The sequence below is a fragment of the Nerophis lumbriciformis genome, linkage group LG28 (assembly GCF_033978685.3).
Source record: "Nerophis lumbriciformis linkage group LG28, RoL_Nlum_v2.1, whole genome shotgun sequence".
Lineage (NCBI taxonomy): Eukaryota > Metazoa > Chordata > Actinopteri > Syngnathiformes > Syngnathidae > Nerophis > Nerophis lumbriciformis.
In genome coordinates, this window is record NC_084575.2 from 36,056,764 (window position 1) to 36,070,669 (window position 13,906).

General features: G+C 41.3%; 1 protein-coding gene across 1 annotated transcript; it reads right to left on the minus strand.

Annotated features, from left to right (window-relative positions):
- Positions 1-1,164: 1,164 nt before the first annotated feature.
- On the minus strand, positions 1,165-13,838 carry LOC133570785 (uncharacterized). The gene is made up of 9 exons (XM_061923501.2): positions 13,814-13,838; positions 8,426-8,612; positions 8,232-8,354; positions 7,925-8,157; positions 7,664-7,801; positions 3,437-3,624; positions 1,842-1,921; positions 1,693-1,776; positions 1,165-1,542 (listed from the first exon to the last, which is right to left on the minus strand). The coding sequence occupies exons 2-9, from the start codon at positions 8,610-8,612 to the stop codon at positions 1,391-1,393; spliced, it is 1,185 nt and encodes a 394-aa protein (XP_061779485.1). The 5' UTR covers positions 13,814-13,838; the 3' UTR covers positions 1,165-1,390.
- Between the last annotated feature and the right edge of the window lie 68 nt (positions 13,839-13,906).

Genomic DNA, 13,906 nt, shown 5'->3' on the forward strand with positions numbered 1-13,906 from the left:
TGCAAATAATAATTAACTTAGAATTTCATGGCTGCAACACGTGACAAAGTAGTTGGGAAAGGGCATGTTCACCACTGTGTTACATGGCCTTTCCTTTTAACAACACTCAGTAAACGTTTGGGAACTGAGGAGACACATTTTTGAAGCTTCTCAGGTGGAATTCTTTCCCATTCTTGCTTGATGTACAGCTTACAGATGTGTAAGTTACCCATGTCTTGGGCACTAATGCACCCCCATACCATCACACATGCTGCCTTTTACACTTTGCGCCTATAACAATCCGGATGGTTCTTTTCCTCTTTGGTCCGGAGGACACGACGTCCACAGTTTCCAAAAACAATTTGAAATGTGGACTCGTCAGACCACAGAACACTTTTCCACTTTGTATCAGTCCATCTTAGATGAGCTCAGGCCCAGCGAAGCCGACGGCGTTTCTGGGTGTTGTTGATAAACGGTTTTCGCCTTGCATAGGAGAGTTTTAACTTGCACTTACAGATGTAGCGACCAACTGTAGTTACTGACAGTGGGTTTCTGAAGTGTTCCTGAGCCCATGTGGTGATATCCTTTACACACTGATGTCGCTTGTTGATGCAGTACAGCCTGAGGGATGGAAGGTCACGGGCTTAGCTGCTTACGTGCAGTGATTTCTCCACATTCTCTGAACCCTTTGATGATATTACGGAGCGTAGATGGTGAAATCCCTAAATTCCTTGCAATAGCTGGTTGAGGAAGGTTTTTCTTAAACTGTTCAACAATTTGCTCAGGCATTTGTTGACAAAGTGGTGACCCTCGCCCCATCCTTTCTTGTGAAAGACTGAGCATTTTTTGGGAAGCTGTTTTTATACCCAATCATGGCACCCACCTGTTCCCAATTAGCCTGCACACCTGTGGGATGTTCCAAATAAGTGTTTGATGAGCATTCCTCAACTTTATCAGTATTTATTGCCACCTTTCCCAACTTCTTTGTCACGTGTTGCTGCCATCAAATTCTAAAGTTAATGATTATTTGCACAAAAAAAAAATTGTTTATGAGTTTGAACATCAAATATGTTGTCTTTGTAGCATATTCAACTGAATATGGCTTGAAAATGATTTGCAAATCATTGTATTCCGTTTATATTTACATCTAACACAATTTCCCAACTCATATAGAAACGGGAAAAAGGCAAGAGTGTTTTATAAATATCTCCGTCATGCCTAAATGGTTTGATGTCACAATTTCTAGACTTACGGAGATCCCAAATACAGGTACCAAAAGGTAAGACAAGTCGGTTTTGCATAATGGGAACCCTTTAAATAAAATATTTAAATTAATATTTGTAAATTAGAAGACATAGGGTGAGTCATCCAATAAACTGCTGTAGTGGTAGTGGTGTCATTGAGGTGTTCCTCAGTCAGTGCTGCAATACTTCAGTATGTTGGGAATATAGTCCTGGCCGTCCGTCAACTTGTCCTTCCAGTCCTGAGGGATAGTTGCATTGGTGTATGATCCACCTGCCCCTAGCAGGGCGCCCAATGCTGACCCACGGTTACAGTTTTCCCCTGAAATGAAAATGAATGCACGTATCAGAAGCATTAGCACTGATCAAGGAATAACTCGGATAAAAAAAGTGCCATTCAGATGTGTTTTGATTGTTAATCATTACAAAGTGCCTTGACGTCTAAAATAGCTGAAAAAGTGTACATTCCAACCTCCACAATTGGTGTTGGCCAGGATTCCTGCTGTGGGGTTGTCGTGAAACTGGTGGGCGAGGTAGAACATGCTGGAAAGTGCTCCTGGGAAGTCACAGCATTAGTTCAATGACATTTAACTCCTGGACAAAAGTTTCTCTTCTTGGCACCTTTGGTGTAGCAAGCAAGGCCGAGGTGACTGACAGCTCTCTGATGAACCCGCAGGCGTTGTTCAGACGACTCAGGGAAGCTGACACGCCCAGAGACAAAACCATTGAAAAGGTTTTTAAATGAATCAAATGTACAGTGCAAATAATCCTTTCCTGGAAGCAGCTAGGACAGGCCTGGGCAATTATTTGGACTCGGGGGCCACATTTAGAGAAAGAAATGTGTCTGGGGGCCGGTATATCTATTTTTAGGAACACTAATACAAAAAACCTCACAATAAAGTCTGATTGAATGCTAAAAACGTTATGACAGACCGCCTTAAAAAAACGTAATGGAATTTTACATTTTTCTATGAAGGATAAAACACTGAATATTGACAAAATATGAATGTCACATTTTACAATCAAGTGAAACGCAACAAAAATGCAACAAACAGTGAAATATGAACGCGAAGGGTACAAAATAAACCCACCTACAATCTGATATATCTGATATTTGCTGAATTTTCCCCAGGGATCAATAAAGTACTTTCTATTCTATTCTATTCTATACATCACTAAGCTTTAGAACTTTGTTGTGAAATTCTCCTTCCCCGCCTGTGGAAACGCTCCCCGCCCACACTGCTTGGTGCCTCGTCTGAGGTGCTGTGACGTAGATTACCATAGTAACTAATTAGATGACTGTTGGAATAATTGTTTGTAAGTTATCACAAAAGAAACGTTGTATTATGAATGCCGTCTTTCGAGGCCTAACAAGAGGAAGAATGCTCGTGAAACGCCACTGTGATTTCAACACGGACAGATGGCAGGATCTGCTCAACTTCCAGAGGAACTCTCTTTGAAGTGTTAAACGAACTCTCTCTGAAGTATTTCACAAACTCTCTTCCAACTATTTGGTAACCGAGGTCAACGCTATTTACGACCCGCTGCCCTCTTGAAGTTGCCGTGGTCAGGAGACGGGAGGGGTTATCCATTGTCCTCCAACACCTGCCCCAGCTGGATCCAGGAAGAGCCCAAGCCCGAGAAATCCTCTTCTTGGACTTCAAAGCGACCGAAAACAATGACTGTTTTACATACTTCCCATTCCTGCTGTGACATGTGTTGGTGCGTGAACATTGAACATCTGAATAAAGGAGGAGACGAAAACCTTCTTCGTCAGAGCGTGGTGCAGGACTGTACAGAGAGTGCAGTGGCCATGTCTCTCCTCAATATTGAGTCCAAATTGAATTCTGTCTCTGTTTGATTCCTTGCCTTTTGTCTTGTTTAATAGATGTCCTCAGTGTTTGAACGTGACAATGACCATAGTAACTAATTAGATTACCCTAGTAACTAGTATATGATGCAGATTCCAAGCTTGGAAATACTTAGTATAGTTGAAGACTTCCGGTCATTATAAAAGATGAGTGTACATGATAATGGCAGCTACACTTTACATCTTAAACATCTAAAACAATGTTTTGGGAATGTCCGGCGGGCCAGATTGAAAAGCTTAACGGGCCGCATGTGGCCCCCCGGCCTTCATTTGCCCAGGTCTGAGCTAGGAGATAGAAAAAAGCATCAGGTTGCTGTTGTAAGAGAAACATTGTCTGAGTTTCCACCTGGCGGCCTGTTGACTGTACTTCTTGCAGGTGTCCCACACTCCCAGCGTCCTGAGAGCGCCTTCAGCCTGCTGGCAGACGCTGGCACCACCCAGCACGGCGTGCAATGCCCTGCTGTAGATGGACACGTACTCAGGCACACCGGGGTGGGGGTGGGAGAGCTTCACAAACTCAACTGCAGCAGAAACCTAAAGACCCAGAGGTGAGAGATTAGAATAGAGAACCTGGAAACACAATCAATGTTTTATTGAGTGGAACCCGCTTCAGTAAGTCCAGTTTATGTCGACAACCGGTTTATATTCACCAACTCATCACATTCCGGTCTACAGCGTATTTTTTCCCGAGAAAGTCGACATACAAAGTTGACTGTGGACAATTATTAGAGGTTCAAAGGGGTTATGTCTATTAAAAACAGGCCCATTTATGTCAAATGTCATTATTAACATGGCATGACAACAAGATAACTCCTGTCTAATTACACAGCATTCAAATGTGGACGACTTCTTGTTCTGTGCAAAGCTTCAACATTAAAACATTTTACAGAAATGTTTTTTTTAAACCAGGAGTGGCCACACTTTTTCTGCAGGCCAGCAACTTTTCAATTGACCAAGTGGAGGTGATCATTCATAATTCAGTGTTTCCCACACATTCATTTATTTGTGGCGGCCCGCCACGAAAGAAATACGTCCGCCACAAATGGATTTTTCGGCTTTTGACTCGCTCGACCGCTCATAAAAGCAATTGGACTGTCTGTGAATGTTGCTTGTAGTTACACCTCCGGTGCAGTAGGTGGCGGTAGCCTACTATGCATTGTAACTCCGCCAATAGCACTTAATTCACCTGGTGGGCCAGAAGAAGAAGAAGAAGAAGAAGAAGAAGAAGAGGGACGGACGGACGGAATCAAAATACTCGCCGGCTACTTTTCATAATGATGGCGCTTCTTACGTTTCTACCTCAAACGTCCAAAATCTGCTGAAAGCCTTGATCCAGGATGCCATGGGGAAAAAAAACTTAAATGGTGCCTTTTGGCGATAGTTAGCAGCTTGGTGGCTCATAGCCGGCTAGCTAACGCTTGCTAGCGTGCTAGCATTGCTTCATTTTTACAGGTGTCATATATTTAACGTTAATCTGTGATTTCACCGAGCGTTTCACTGACGGTGAGCAGCCTGACGCTGCTTCATTAACACCGCCGCTGTTTGACTCGTGGCCCCGGGCAGACGCACGTAGTAACAGTCACGTGTTACAATACCGACGAGCTAACGTGTCCAGGTTATAACCATGTTGTCAATAAACACACATGGACTGAAGCTAAATTGTCCACTGTCCACTGCAGCATGTGAATGCAATGAAAAGAATAACATCTGAGCCAACCAGCTGTTAAAATGTTGTCCAGGTTAATGTTTTGGCCATTAAAGGCCGTTCAATTCAAGATTTCAACTGTGATCGGGCTTTAAACAGGTGGCTGACCTGTTCAGATGAGTGTAACTGCTACTGGTCAAATAATGTGAAATAGCATTTAATTTTACATGTATGCAATGCCATTTAAATGTAATTATAGATAATAATAATAATAAATACTGTGTAGTGTTGTAAATAGTCAACGGGAAGGATTTTAGTAAGATATAAGCCATGAGCACTACACAGCCAGAAAAAAACCTAGGCAGGACAAGTAAAAATATTGGGGTAAGTAGATTTGAGAAGTCGGGCAAGTAGAAAAAAACCTTAACGTTGAACCCTGCATGTGTTGAGCTGCTGCCGCTTAAGGTTGGACGGCACTGTACATAGAGCGCTTCTGCTTGTTAGTAATAATTCAAATGTTGGATGTTCACTCCTTCACACAGATGAGTATAGAAAAATATTTTCAACGGCCGAAAAGGGCTCGACTTGGAGAGGAGGTAGGCCTACAGTCCGGACCACAGGTGCGACCTGTTCAGCAGGAGGAGGAGGAGGAGGTTGACTGACTGTGGCAGGACACCTCTGCCTCTGTTTCACTTCATGTTGCTGGTAAATAATATGGTTGTAGTAGTAGGCTAAAGTTAAATTATTTAGTATTCACTAATTAAAGGGGCAGAGCTTTAAGAGACATTTTAGCTTTTATATTTTATAAGATATATTTTTTGTAAGAACCACAATTAATAAATATATTTCAGTGAATAACTAATTGTTCAAATCTGTACATAAATATGTACATAAAATGTTGTAATTATATTCCAACTCCGCGTTCTTCTTGGTCATCGCCGCTGCCGCCACAACGCCCCCCGACCACACCACCACAAATAGATGCCTGTCCTGTGGGAAACACTGCATATATATCATTTATTTATGAAAGAGAGGTTTCTGTTAACAAGTGAAAGGTGTTTAATGATAATACAAGCATACAGTATTTAACATTCCTTTCTTTCATGAAGACAAGAATATAAGTTGCTATGATTGTGATGACTTGCATTGATTGTAATCAGACAGTAGTGATGATAACCTCCACATTTTACAATGGAGGAGAAAAAAAAAGTCCTCCTTTCTGTCCAATACCACATGAAAGTGTCCAGCTTCCATACTCCTTTTTATACACTTTACAAGAAATACAAACTCCCTAGCTTGCTAGTTTGTGTGCTAGCTTTCTGAGACTCTTATTTTGTTAGAGATGGGCAGGATGGAGCAGCACTTTTGTTGTGAAGACAGGAACTGTGCAGTCGGTCTTTAGAGTTTTGACGGCAGGTAGAGTCTGTTGAAATAAAAAGTGTTTCTCGCCTTCCTGTCGGTCGTTTTTTCTTAATAATGATCTGGCAGCAGCCAGCGTCATCTCACAAGACCCTCGGGTGCCGTGAATGTCAATCAAGTGACCAAAGTCACGTCTTGGTGAAGATTTCTTATGGCCAATTTCTAGGTCTGTTTTTTTAATGGACTGACACACCCTCCACCATGGACTGACACACCCTCCGCCATGAACTGACACACCCTCCACCATGGACTGACACATCCTCCGCCATGGACTGACACATCCTCCGCCATGAACTGACACACCCTCCACCATAGACTGACACACCCTCCACCATGGACTGACACACCCTTTACCATGAACTGACACATCTTCCGCCATGGACTGACACACCGGGGGGGGGAGGGTCCCCACATCTGCGGCCCCCTCCAAGGTTTCTCAATGTTATCCCATTGGGTTGAGTTTTTTCTTGCCCTGATGTGGGATCTGAGCCGAGGATGTCGTTGTGGCTTGTGCAGCCCTTTGAGACACTCGTGATTTAGGGCTATATAAGTCAACTTTGATTGATTGATTGATTGATTGATGAACAGGTTCCACTGTAATGAATTTTTTAATGCATCTGTAACCCACTTGGTTCAGCACCTTTTTCAGTTCCGCCCAGGTCTTGAAAAAGGATCCACTGAATGAGTGTGCAGGAGCGCCAGACATCGAGGTAAAAGCTGTCAACTCCATGTCCAACGCAAGCTCTTAAGGTGCTAGATCAGTGGTTCTTAACCTTGTTGGGGGTACCGAACCCCAGCAGTTTCATATGTGCATTCATCGAACCCTTCTTTAGTGAAAAATAAAACTGTTTTTTTTTTTTTAAATTCAAGACAAAGTTATATGTTTTTGGTAACACTTTAGTATGGGGAACATATTCTAAGTAACAAAGACTTAATTTAGAGTTATTTGGACACTCAGGGAACATATTTTAAGTAATAAAGACTTAATTTAGAGTTATTTGGTTAGGGTTAGGGCCAGGGTTAGAGGGTTAGGGTTATAATAAGGCCATGCAGAATAAGTACTTAATAATGACTAGTTAAGAGCCAATATGTTACTAATATGCATGTTAATAAGCAACTAATTAATGGTGAATATGTTCCCCATACTAAAGTGTTACCATGGTTTATTACTGGTGCACAAAATGAAGCGTGCATGAACATCACCTTGTTCAAACAACAAAACCAACACAGTGCATAAACTCACAACAAACTACACACCTGCAAATCAGTCTGACTTCTGCTGTTGCCGTATCCGTAATACGCCGATAGGGAGAAGTTTGTATTTACACGATGAGTCGGGTGTGTCGTGACCTCCGCCGAACCCCTGAGCCCGACTCACCGAACTCCTAGGGTTCCATCGAACCCAGGTTTAAAACCACTGTGCTAGATAGTGAGGTATACCAACGTACACTGGCTGGTCTCTATTACACATCTACCTTCTTATTTCTACTCATTGAGCGTGGTACTCACAGCTTCCTCCTCACTGCTTGAGGCTGAGAGAAGAATGAAGGGCAGAGTCATGGGCAAACAACCGATAGCATCCAGCTGGCTGTCGTGGAACGAGGCGCTTAGCTTCCGCCTTGAACGTCTTTCCGCAAACACCAGAACCTTGCATGGGTTGATAGACAATGGGGTTGTTAGTTAAACAAACTTTTTCATTGATCCCTGTCATCCAGAATTACAATGTTGTTTCCTCAAACTACCATCTTAGAGCATTGAGACTGAGCTTACATCCCGGCTTGATGTTGGCCTGCTGTCCTGCCAGTCCGAAAAGAATGATCGGTGGAAAGACTCGGCATATGTGTCGCTGTGCATGCCAGGTGTGGTCAAGAACTGAATGTAATCCACCAGCACGGCAGCCCGAGCTTCAGGAAGAGAGATGTCCGCATATCCAGCGCTGGCGAGCGTTTGAGCGGCTCGGAGGGCACACAGGACATTGAGCGTGTTGTCACCTGCCTTCATTCCTGCAAGACACAACATAGCTAATCAGTACTATTGTACATTCGTCAAGAAACCATTGCCATCTGCCAAAATGTACCTTGGTGATAATGAGGGGATCCACTAGAGGATTTCCAAAATGGCAATTTGTCATGAAGAATGACGTTACCAACCACCTCCTCTTGATTGGCAGTCGACAAGCACGAAGTGCGGCCGCTACCAGCTGGGTCACGTAACCACAGAGAGTCAGAGCTTTAAAAACAACTCAGCAACAAATCCATTGAGAAGACTCACTGGTGCTGGAAAGGCGGAGGATGCTGCTCGGGTGTTTGCTTCTGGGCGAATTGAAGCCGGATATCCAACCACCAAAGTCTCGCCTGATGTCATGGATGTCGTAGTACCAGTGGACAGGCATTGACATGGCGTCGGCTGCACACATGGCCCATAAGGCTTCCCTCACAGACCGCCACACAGGAGTCATCTACCAGGTGCAAAGCAAACTCCTTCACAACTTTATTGGCCATAAATAAATGATAAATGGGTTATACTTGTATAGCGCTTTTCTACCTTCAAGGTACTCAAAGCGCTTTGACACTATTTCCACATTCACCCATTCACACACACATTCACACACTGATGGCGGGAGCTGCCATGCAAGGTGCTAACCACCACCGATCAGGAGCAAGGGTGAAGTGTCTTGCCCAAGGACACAACGACTCAAAGTGCTTACAAAGTACAAAGATGATCAAATGAGATCATCTTAGCCATCTCACTATGAGAATTACAACTTACGTTCCTATTTATCCATCCATTTTCTACCGCTTGTCCCTCTGGTGTATTTATATACAGTACAGGCCAAAAGTTTGGACACACCTTCTCCTCATTCAATGTTTATTTTCATGACTATTTACATTGTAGATTGTCACATCAAAACTATGTGGAGTTATGTACTTAACAAAAAAAGGAGAAATAACATGTTTTATATTCTAGTTTCTTCAAAATAGCCACCCTGATTACTGCTTTGCACACTCTTGGCATTCTCTCCATGAGCTTCAAGAGGTAGTCACCCGAAATGGTTTTCACTTCACGGGTGTCATAGTTTTACAATTTACAATGTAAATAGTCATGCAAATAAAGAAAATGCATTGAATGAGAAGGTGTGTCCAAACTTTTGGCCTGTACTGTATATTTATTACAGGTTTCGAAAATTTTACAGTACGTTTTATTCGCAGACGATACAAATTTATACTGTTCAGGAGATGACTTGAAAATCTTAGCCGATAATATTGAAGAGGAAATGGTTAAACTAAAATTGTGGTTTGATGTAAATAAATTATCTTTAAACTTGGAAAAGACTAAATGTATGGTATTCCGTAATAAAAGAACGATAGAAGTTAGTTTATCCAGTTTATGTGAAAATTGAGAAGGTGTCTGAAATCAGATTTCTTGGGGTCATCTTAGATGAAAAGTTGACACAGAAAGCTCATATATTGCATGTGAAAAATAAGCTATATAAAAGCTGATTTATTTTGAACAAGGTTAAATACAGTTTCCCGTATAACACAATGAGAATGTTATATTGCTCAATTATTCTACCTTATTTCAATTATTGTGCAGAAATATGGGGAAATGCATATCACAGCAACAAAATGCCTTTATTTATTTCACAGAAAAGAGCAATTCGTATCATTTTTACAGTAGGATATAGAGACCACACAAATCCACTCTTCATTAGGTCAGGATTATTAAAGCTAAAAGACATTGTAGAATTGCACACTCTACTAGTGATGTTCAAAGCTAGAAATAAAGTTCTTCCGAAGGACTTACAAAAGTTATTTGTGTTCACGTGTGAAGATGAAAACCACAGAAGTGTGATTTTAAACATCCAAGAGTGCCAACACATTTAAACATTTGTGCTTGTCTGTTGCTGCTGTGAAAGCATGGAATTCTCTAAAGAAAGACTTAAAAAGTTGCAAGAATATCTTTGAATTTAAAAAGAGTTACAAAAAAAGACAACTGGAATTATATCAAACTGATTTTGTCAAGACTTGGTTCGGGGTGTGTGCTTTTCCAGGATGCAACGGAAAGTTGGCACGGGCGAGACGGGAATTAAGGTACATGATTTATTTATTAACTATAAATACAAAAAAAAGGATCAAACAAAAGGTGCGCACAGTGGCGCAGAATAAACTATGAACAATTAAACAAAACTTGCAAACTATGGCTTGAATAAAGAAAACTTACTTGGCATGGACAAAAAAGGAGCAGCGTGAACATGGACATGAAACAATGGACAGAGCATAAATGTGGTGTGAGGTCGTCAGGACGAACAACAGAAAATGAATGAACTTAAATACTATGGACATGATTAGTGAAAGCAGGTGCGTGACGCAAAACGTGAAACAGGTGCGTGACGTGACAGGTGAAAACTAATGGTTGCTATGGTGACAAACAAGAGTGCACAATGAGTCCAAACGTGGAACAGGTGAAACTAATGGGGTAATCATGGAAACAAGACAAGGGAGTGAAAAGACAGAAACTAAAGAGTCCTATAACTAAACAAAAACATGACTTAACACAAAACATGATTACACAGACATGACAGATTTTTGATTTTGATTGGATGTGTCATTTTGAAAATGCTTAAACGTAAATTAAAAAGTATGTTGGAGTTGGGGTGTTGGTGGAGGGAACAGTTATAAAGTCATCTAAAATAATTTGTGTTAAAAAGGGGGCAGATAAATATAAGAATAGTATTCTTCCATCTGCTCCTTTCTGATCATGGAAATGTATAAGAAACAAAAAAAGAACAATGAAAGTGTCAACTGTATATGGCTTGTATATATGCATTTTCATGAATGATGATGATTAAAATGTATTATTTATGGAGTAAATTGTGTACGCATTTAGAAAAGGAAGTGAATAAATGTGTTGGTAATTGCTATGAAATGGAACACGGGTGGAACCAAGTGACCTCTGCTTCTTCCTACTCCTTTTTCGAAAATGTTGAAAGAGAAACTGGAAATGGTGAAGAATCACGTTGTAATTGTGTGCGTGTTCGAGACAAATAATAATCAACCATAATTAGCTGAAAATCTGACTTTCTTACACCACATATTTAAACTGTATTTACACAAATGTATTAGACTATATGGAATGCACTCCCAACAGGTGTAAAAGAAAGGGCATCTCTATCCTCCTTCAAAACCGCACTAAAAGAACACCTCCAGGCAACTTCAACCCTAAACTAACACCCTCCCTTCCACATCCCACCTCCCCGGATTGTCAATAATCAAATGTACAGGTAAAAGCCAGTAAATTAGAATATTTTGAAAAACTTGATTTATTTCAGTAATTGCATTCAAAAGGTGTAACTTGTACATTATATTTATTCATTGCACACAGACTGATGCATTCAAATGTTTATTTCATATGATTTTGATGATTTGAAGTGGCAACAAATGAAAATCCAAAATTCCGTGTGTCACAAAATTAGAATATTACTTAAGGCTAATACAAAAAAGGGATTTTTAGAAATGTTGGCCAACTGAAAAGTATGAAAATGAAAAATATGAGCATGTACAATACTCAATACTTGGTTGGAGCTCCTTTTGCCTCAATTACTGCGTTAATGCGGCGTGGCATGGAGTCGATGAGTTTCTGGCACTGCTCAGGTGTTATGAGAGCCCAGGTTGCTCTGATAGTGGCCTTCAACTCTTCTGCGTTTTTGGGTCTGGCATTCTGCATCTTCCTTTTCACAATACCCCACAGATTTTCTATGGGGCTAAGGTCAGGGGAGTTGGCGGGCCAATTTAGAACAGAAATACCATGGTCCGTAAACCAGGCACGGGTAGATTTTGCGCTGTGTGCAGGCGCCAAGTCCTGTTGGAAATTGAAATCTCCATCTCCATAGAGCAGGTCAGCAGCAGGAAGCATGAAGTGCTCTAAAACTTGCTGGTAGACGGCTGCGTTGACCCTGGATCTCAGGAAACAGAGTGGATCGACACCAGCAGATGACATGGCACCCCAAACCATCACTGATGGTGGAAACTTTACACTAGACTTCAGGCAACGTGGATCCTGTGCCTCTCCTGTCTTCCTCCAGACTCTGGGACCTCGATTTCCAAAGGAAATGCAAACCAAACCATGTCATCTGCTGGTGTCGGTCCACTCTGTTTCCTGAGATCCAGGGTCAACGCAGCCGTCTACCAGCAAGTTTTAGAGCACTTCATGCTTCCTGCTGCTGACCTGCTCTATGGAGATGGAGATTTCAAGTTCCAACAGGACTTGGCGCCTGCACACAGCGCAAAATCTACCCGTGCCTGGTTTACGGACTATGGTATTTCTGTTCTAAATTGGCCCGCCAACTCCCCTGACCTTAGCCCCATAGAAAATCTGTGGGGTATTGTGAAAAGGAAGATGCAGAATGCCAGACCCAAAAACGCAGAAGAGTTGAAGGCCACTATCAGAGCAACCTGGGCTCTCATAACACCTGAGCAGTGCCAGAAACTCATCGACTCCATGCCACGCCGCATTAACGCAGTAATTGAGGCAAAAGGAGCTCCAACCAAGTATTGAGTATTGTACATGCTCATATTTTTCATTTTCATACTTTTCAGTTGGCCAACATTTCTAAAAATCCCTTTTTTGTATTAGCCTTAAGTAATATTCTAATTTTGTGACACACGGAATTTTGGATTTTCATTTGTTGCCACTTCAAATCATCAAAATTAAATGAAATAAACATTTGAATGCATCAGTCTGTGTGCAATGAATAAATATAATGTACAAGTTACACCTTTTGAATGCAATTACTGAAATAAATCAAGTTTTTCAAAATATTCTAATTTACTGGCTTTTACCTGTAGATACTTACTCTTATGCTTTGTGATCTCTCTCACTATGTCCACTACTTGCTGTACATATCCTACCAAGTCAGTCCTACACTGTTTCAATGTCCATTTCTCTGATGATGCAATTGTTGATGACTGAAGTGTTGATATCAACCAAATTTACCCCCCCCCCCCCCCACCCTCCACCCTCCACCCTCCACATCCCACACCCCGGATTGTAAATAATGTAAATAATTCAATGTATATACTAACTTGTGTGATGACTGTAATATGATGATAGTATATATTTGTACCATGAATTGATTAACGTGGACCCCGACTTAAACAAGTGTAAAAACTTATTGGGGTGTTACCATTTAGTGGTCAATTGTAGGGAATATGTACTGTACTGTGCAATCTACTAATGAAAGTTTCAATCAATCAATCAAAGACTATTCCCCACTCGCTGACTGAAATGTATTCCAAATTAAAAGCATTTTACCTGCCAGAAAGAAAATACTACTTCATAGGTAAAAAAATAATAGATAAATACATGTGATGTACACAGTCATTCACAGCACAATTAGCGAAATAGTCATTAATGAAGGTAGTGATCGCCTCACCTTTCATCACGTCAGAGTTGCACAACTTGTCGATTAGACTGTTACACAAACACACCGGAAGTAACACTAACCACGTGTTGCTGTTGTTTTGATTGTTGCCGAAGACCGAATAATCGCGACGACTTTCAATGACACACAATAACACAACACACAATAACACAACACACAATAACACAACACACAATAACACAACACACAATAACACAACACAAAATAACACAACTGACTTTCCTCACGTGAAGGTGAGCTGAGCAGAAGTGAAGAAACTACGGTGGCCGACTGAAGTCTCAAACGACCGTTGAGAATGTTTTCTCCTTTTA

What these genes read in the sequence shown, in the direction of transcription:
- LOC133570785 (XM_061923501.2), bottom strand. Translation starts at nt 8,612, where the DNA reads ATGACTCCTGTGTGGCGGTCTGTGAGGGAAGCCTTATGGGCCATGTGT. An exon ending in GGCCAACATCAAGCCGGGAT is followed by an intron (nt 7,802 to 7,924) that starts GTAAGCTCAGTC and finishes AACCCATGCAAG; the next exon opens with GTTCTGGTGTTTGCGGAAAG. An exon ending in GGCCAACACCAATTGTGGAG is followed by an intron (nt 1,543 to 1,692) that starts GTTGGAATGTAC and finishes TTTTCATTTCAG; the next exon opens with GGGAAAACTGTAACCGTGGG.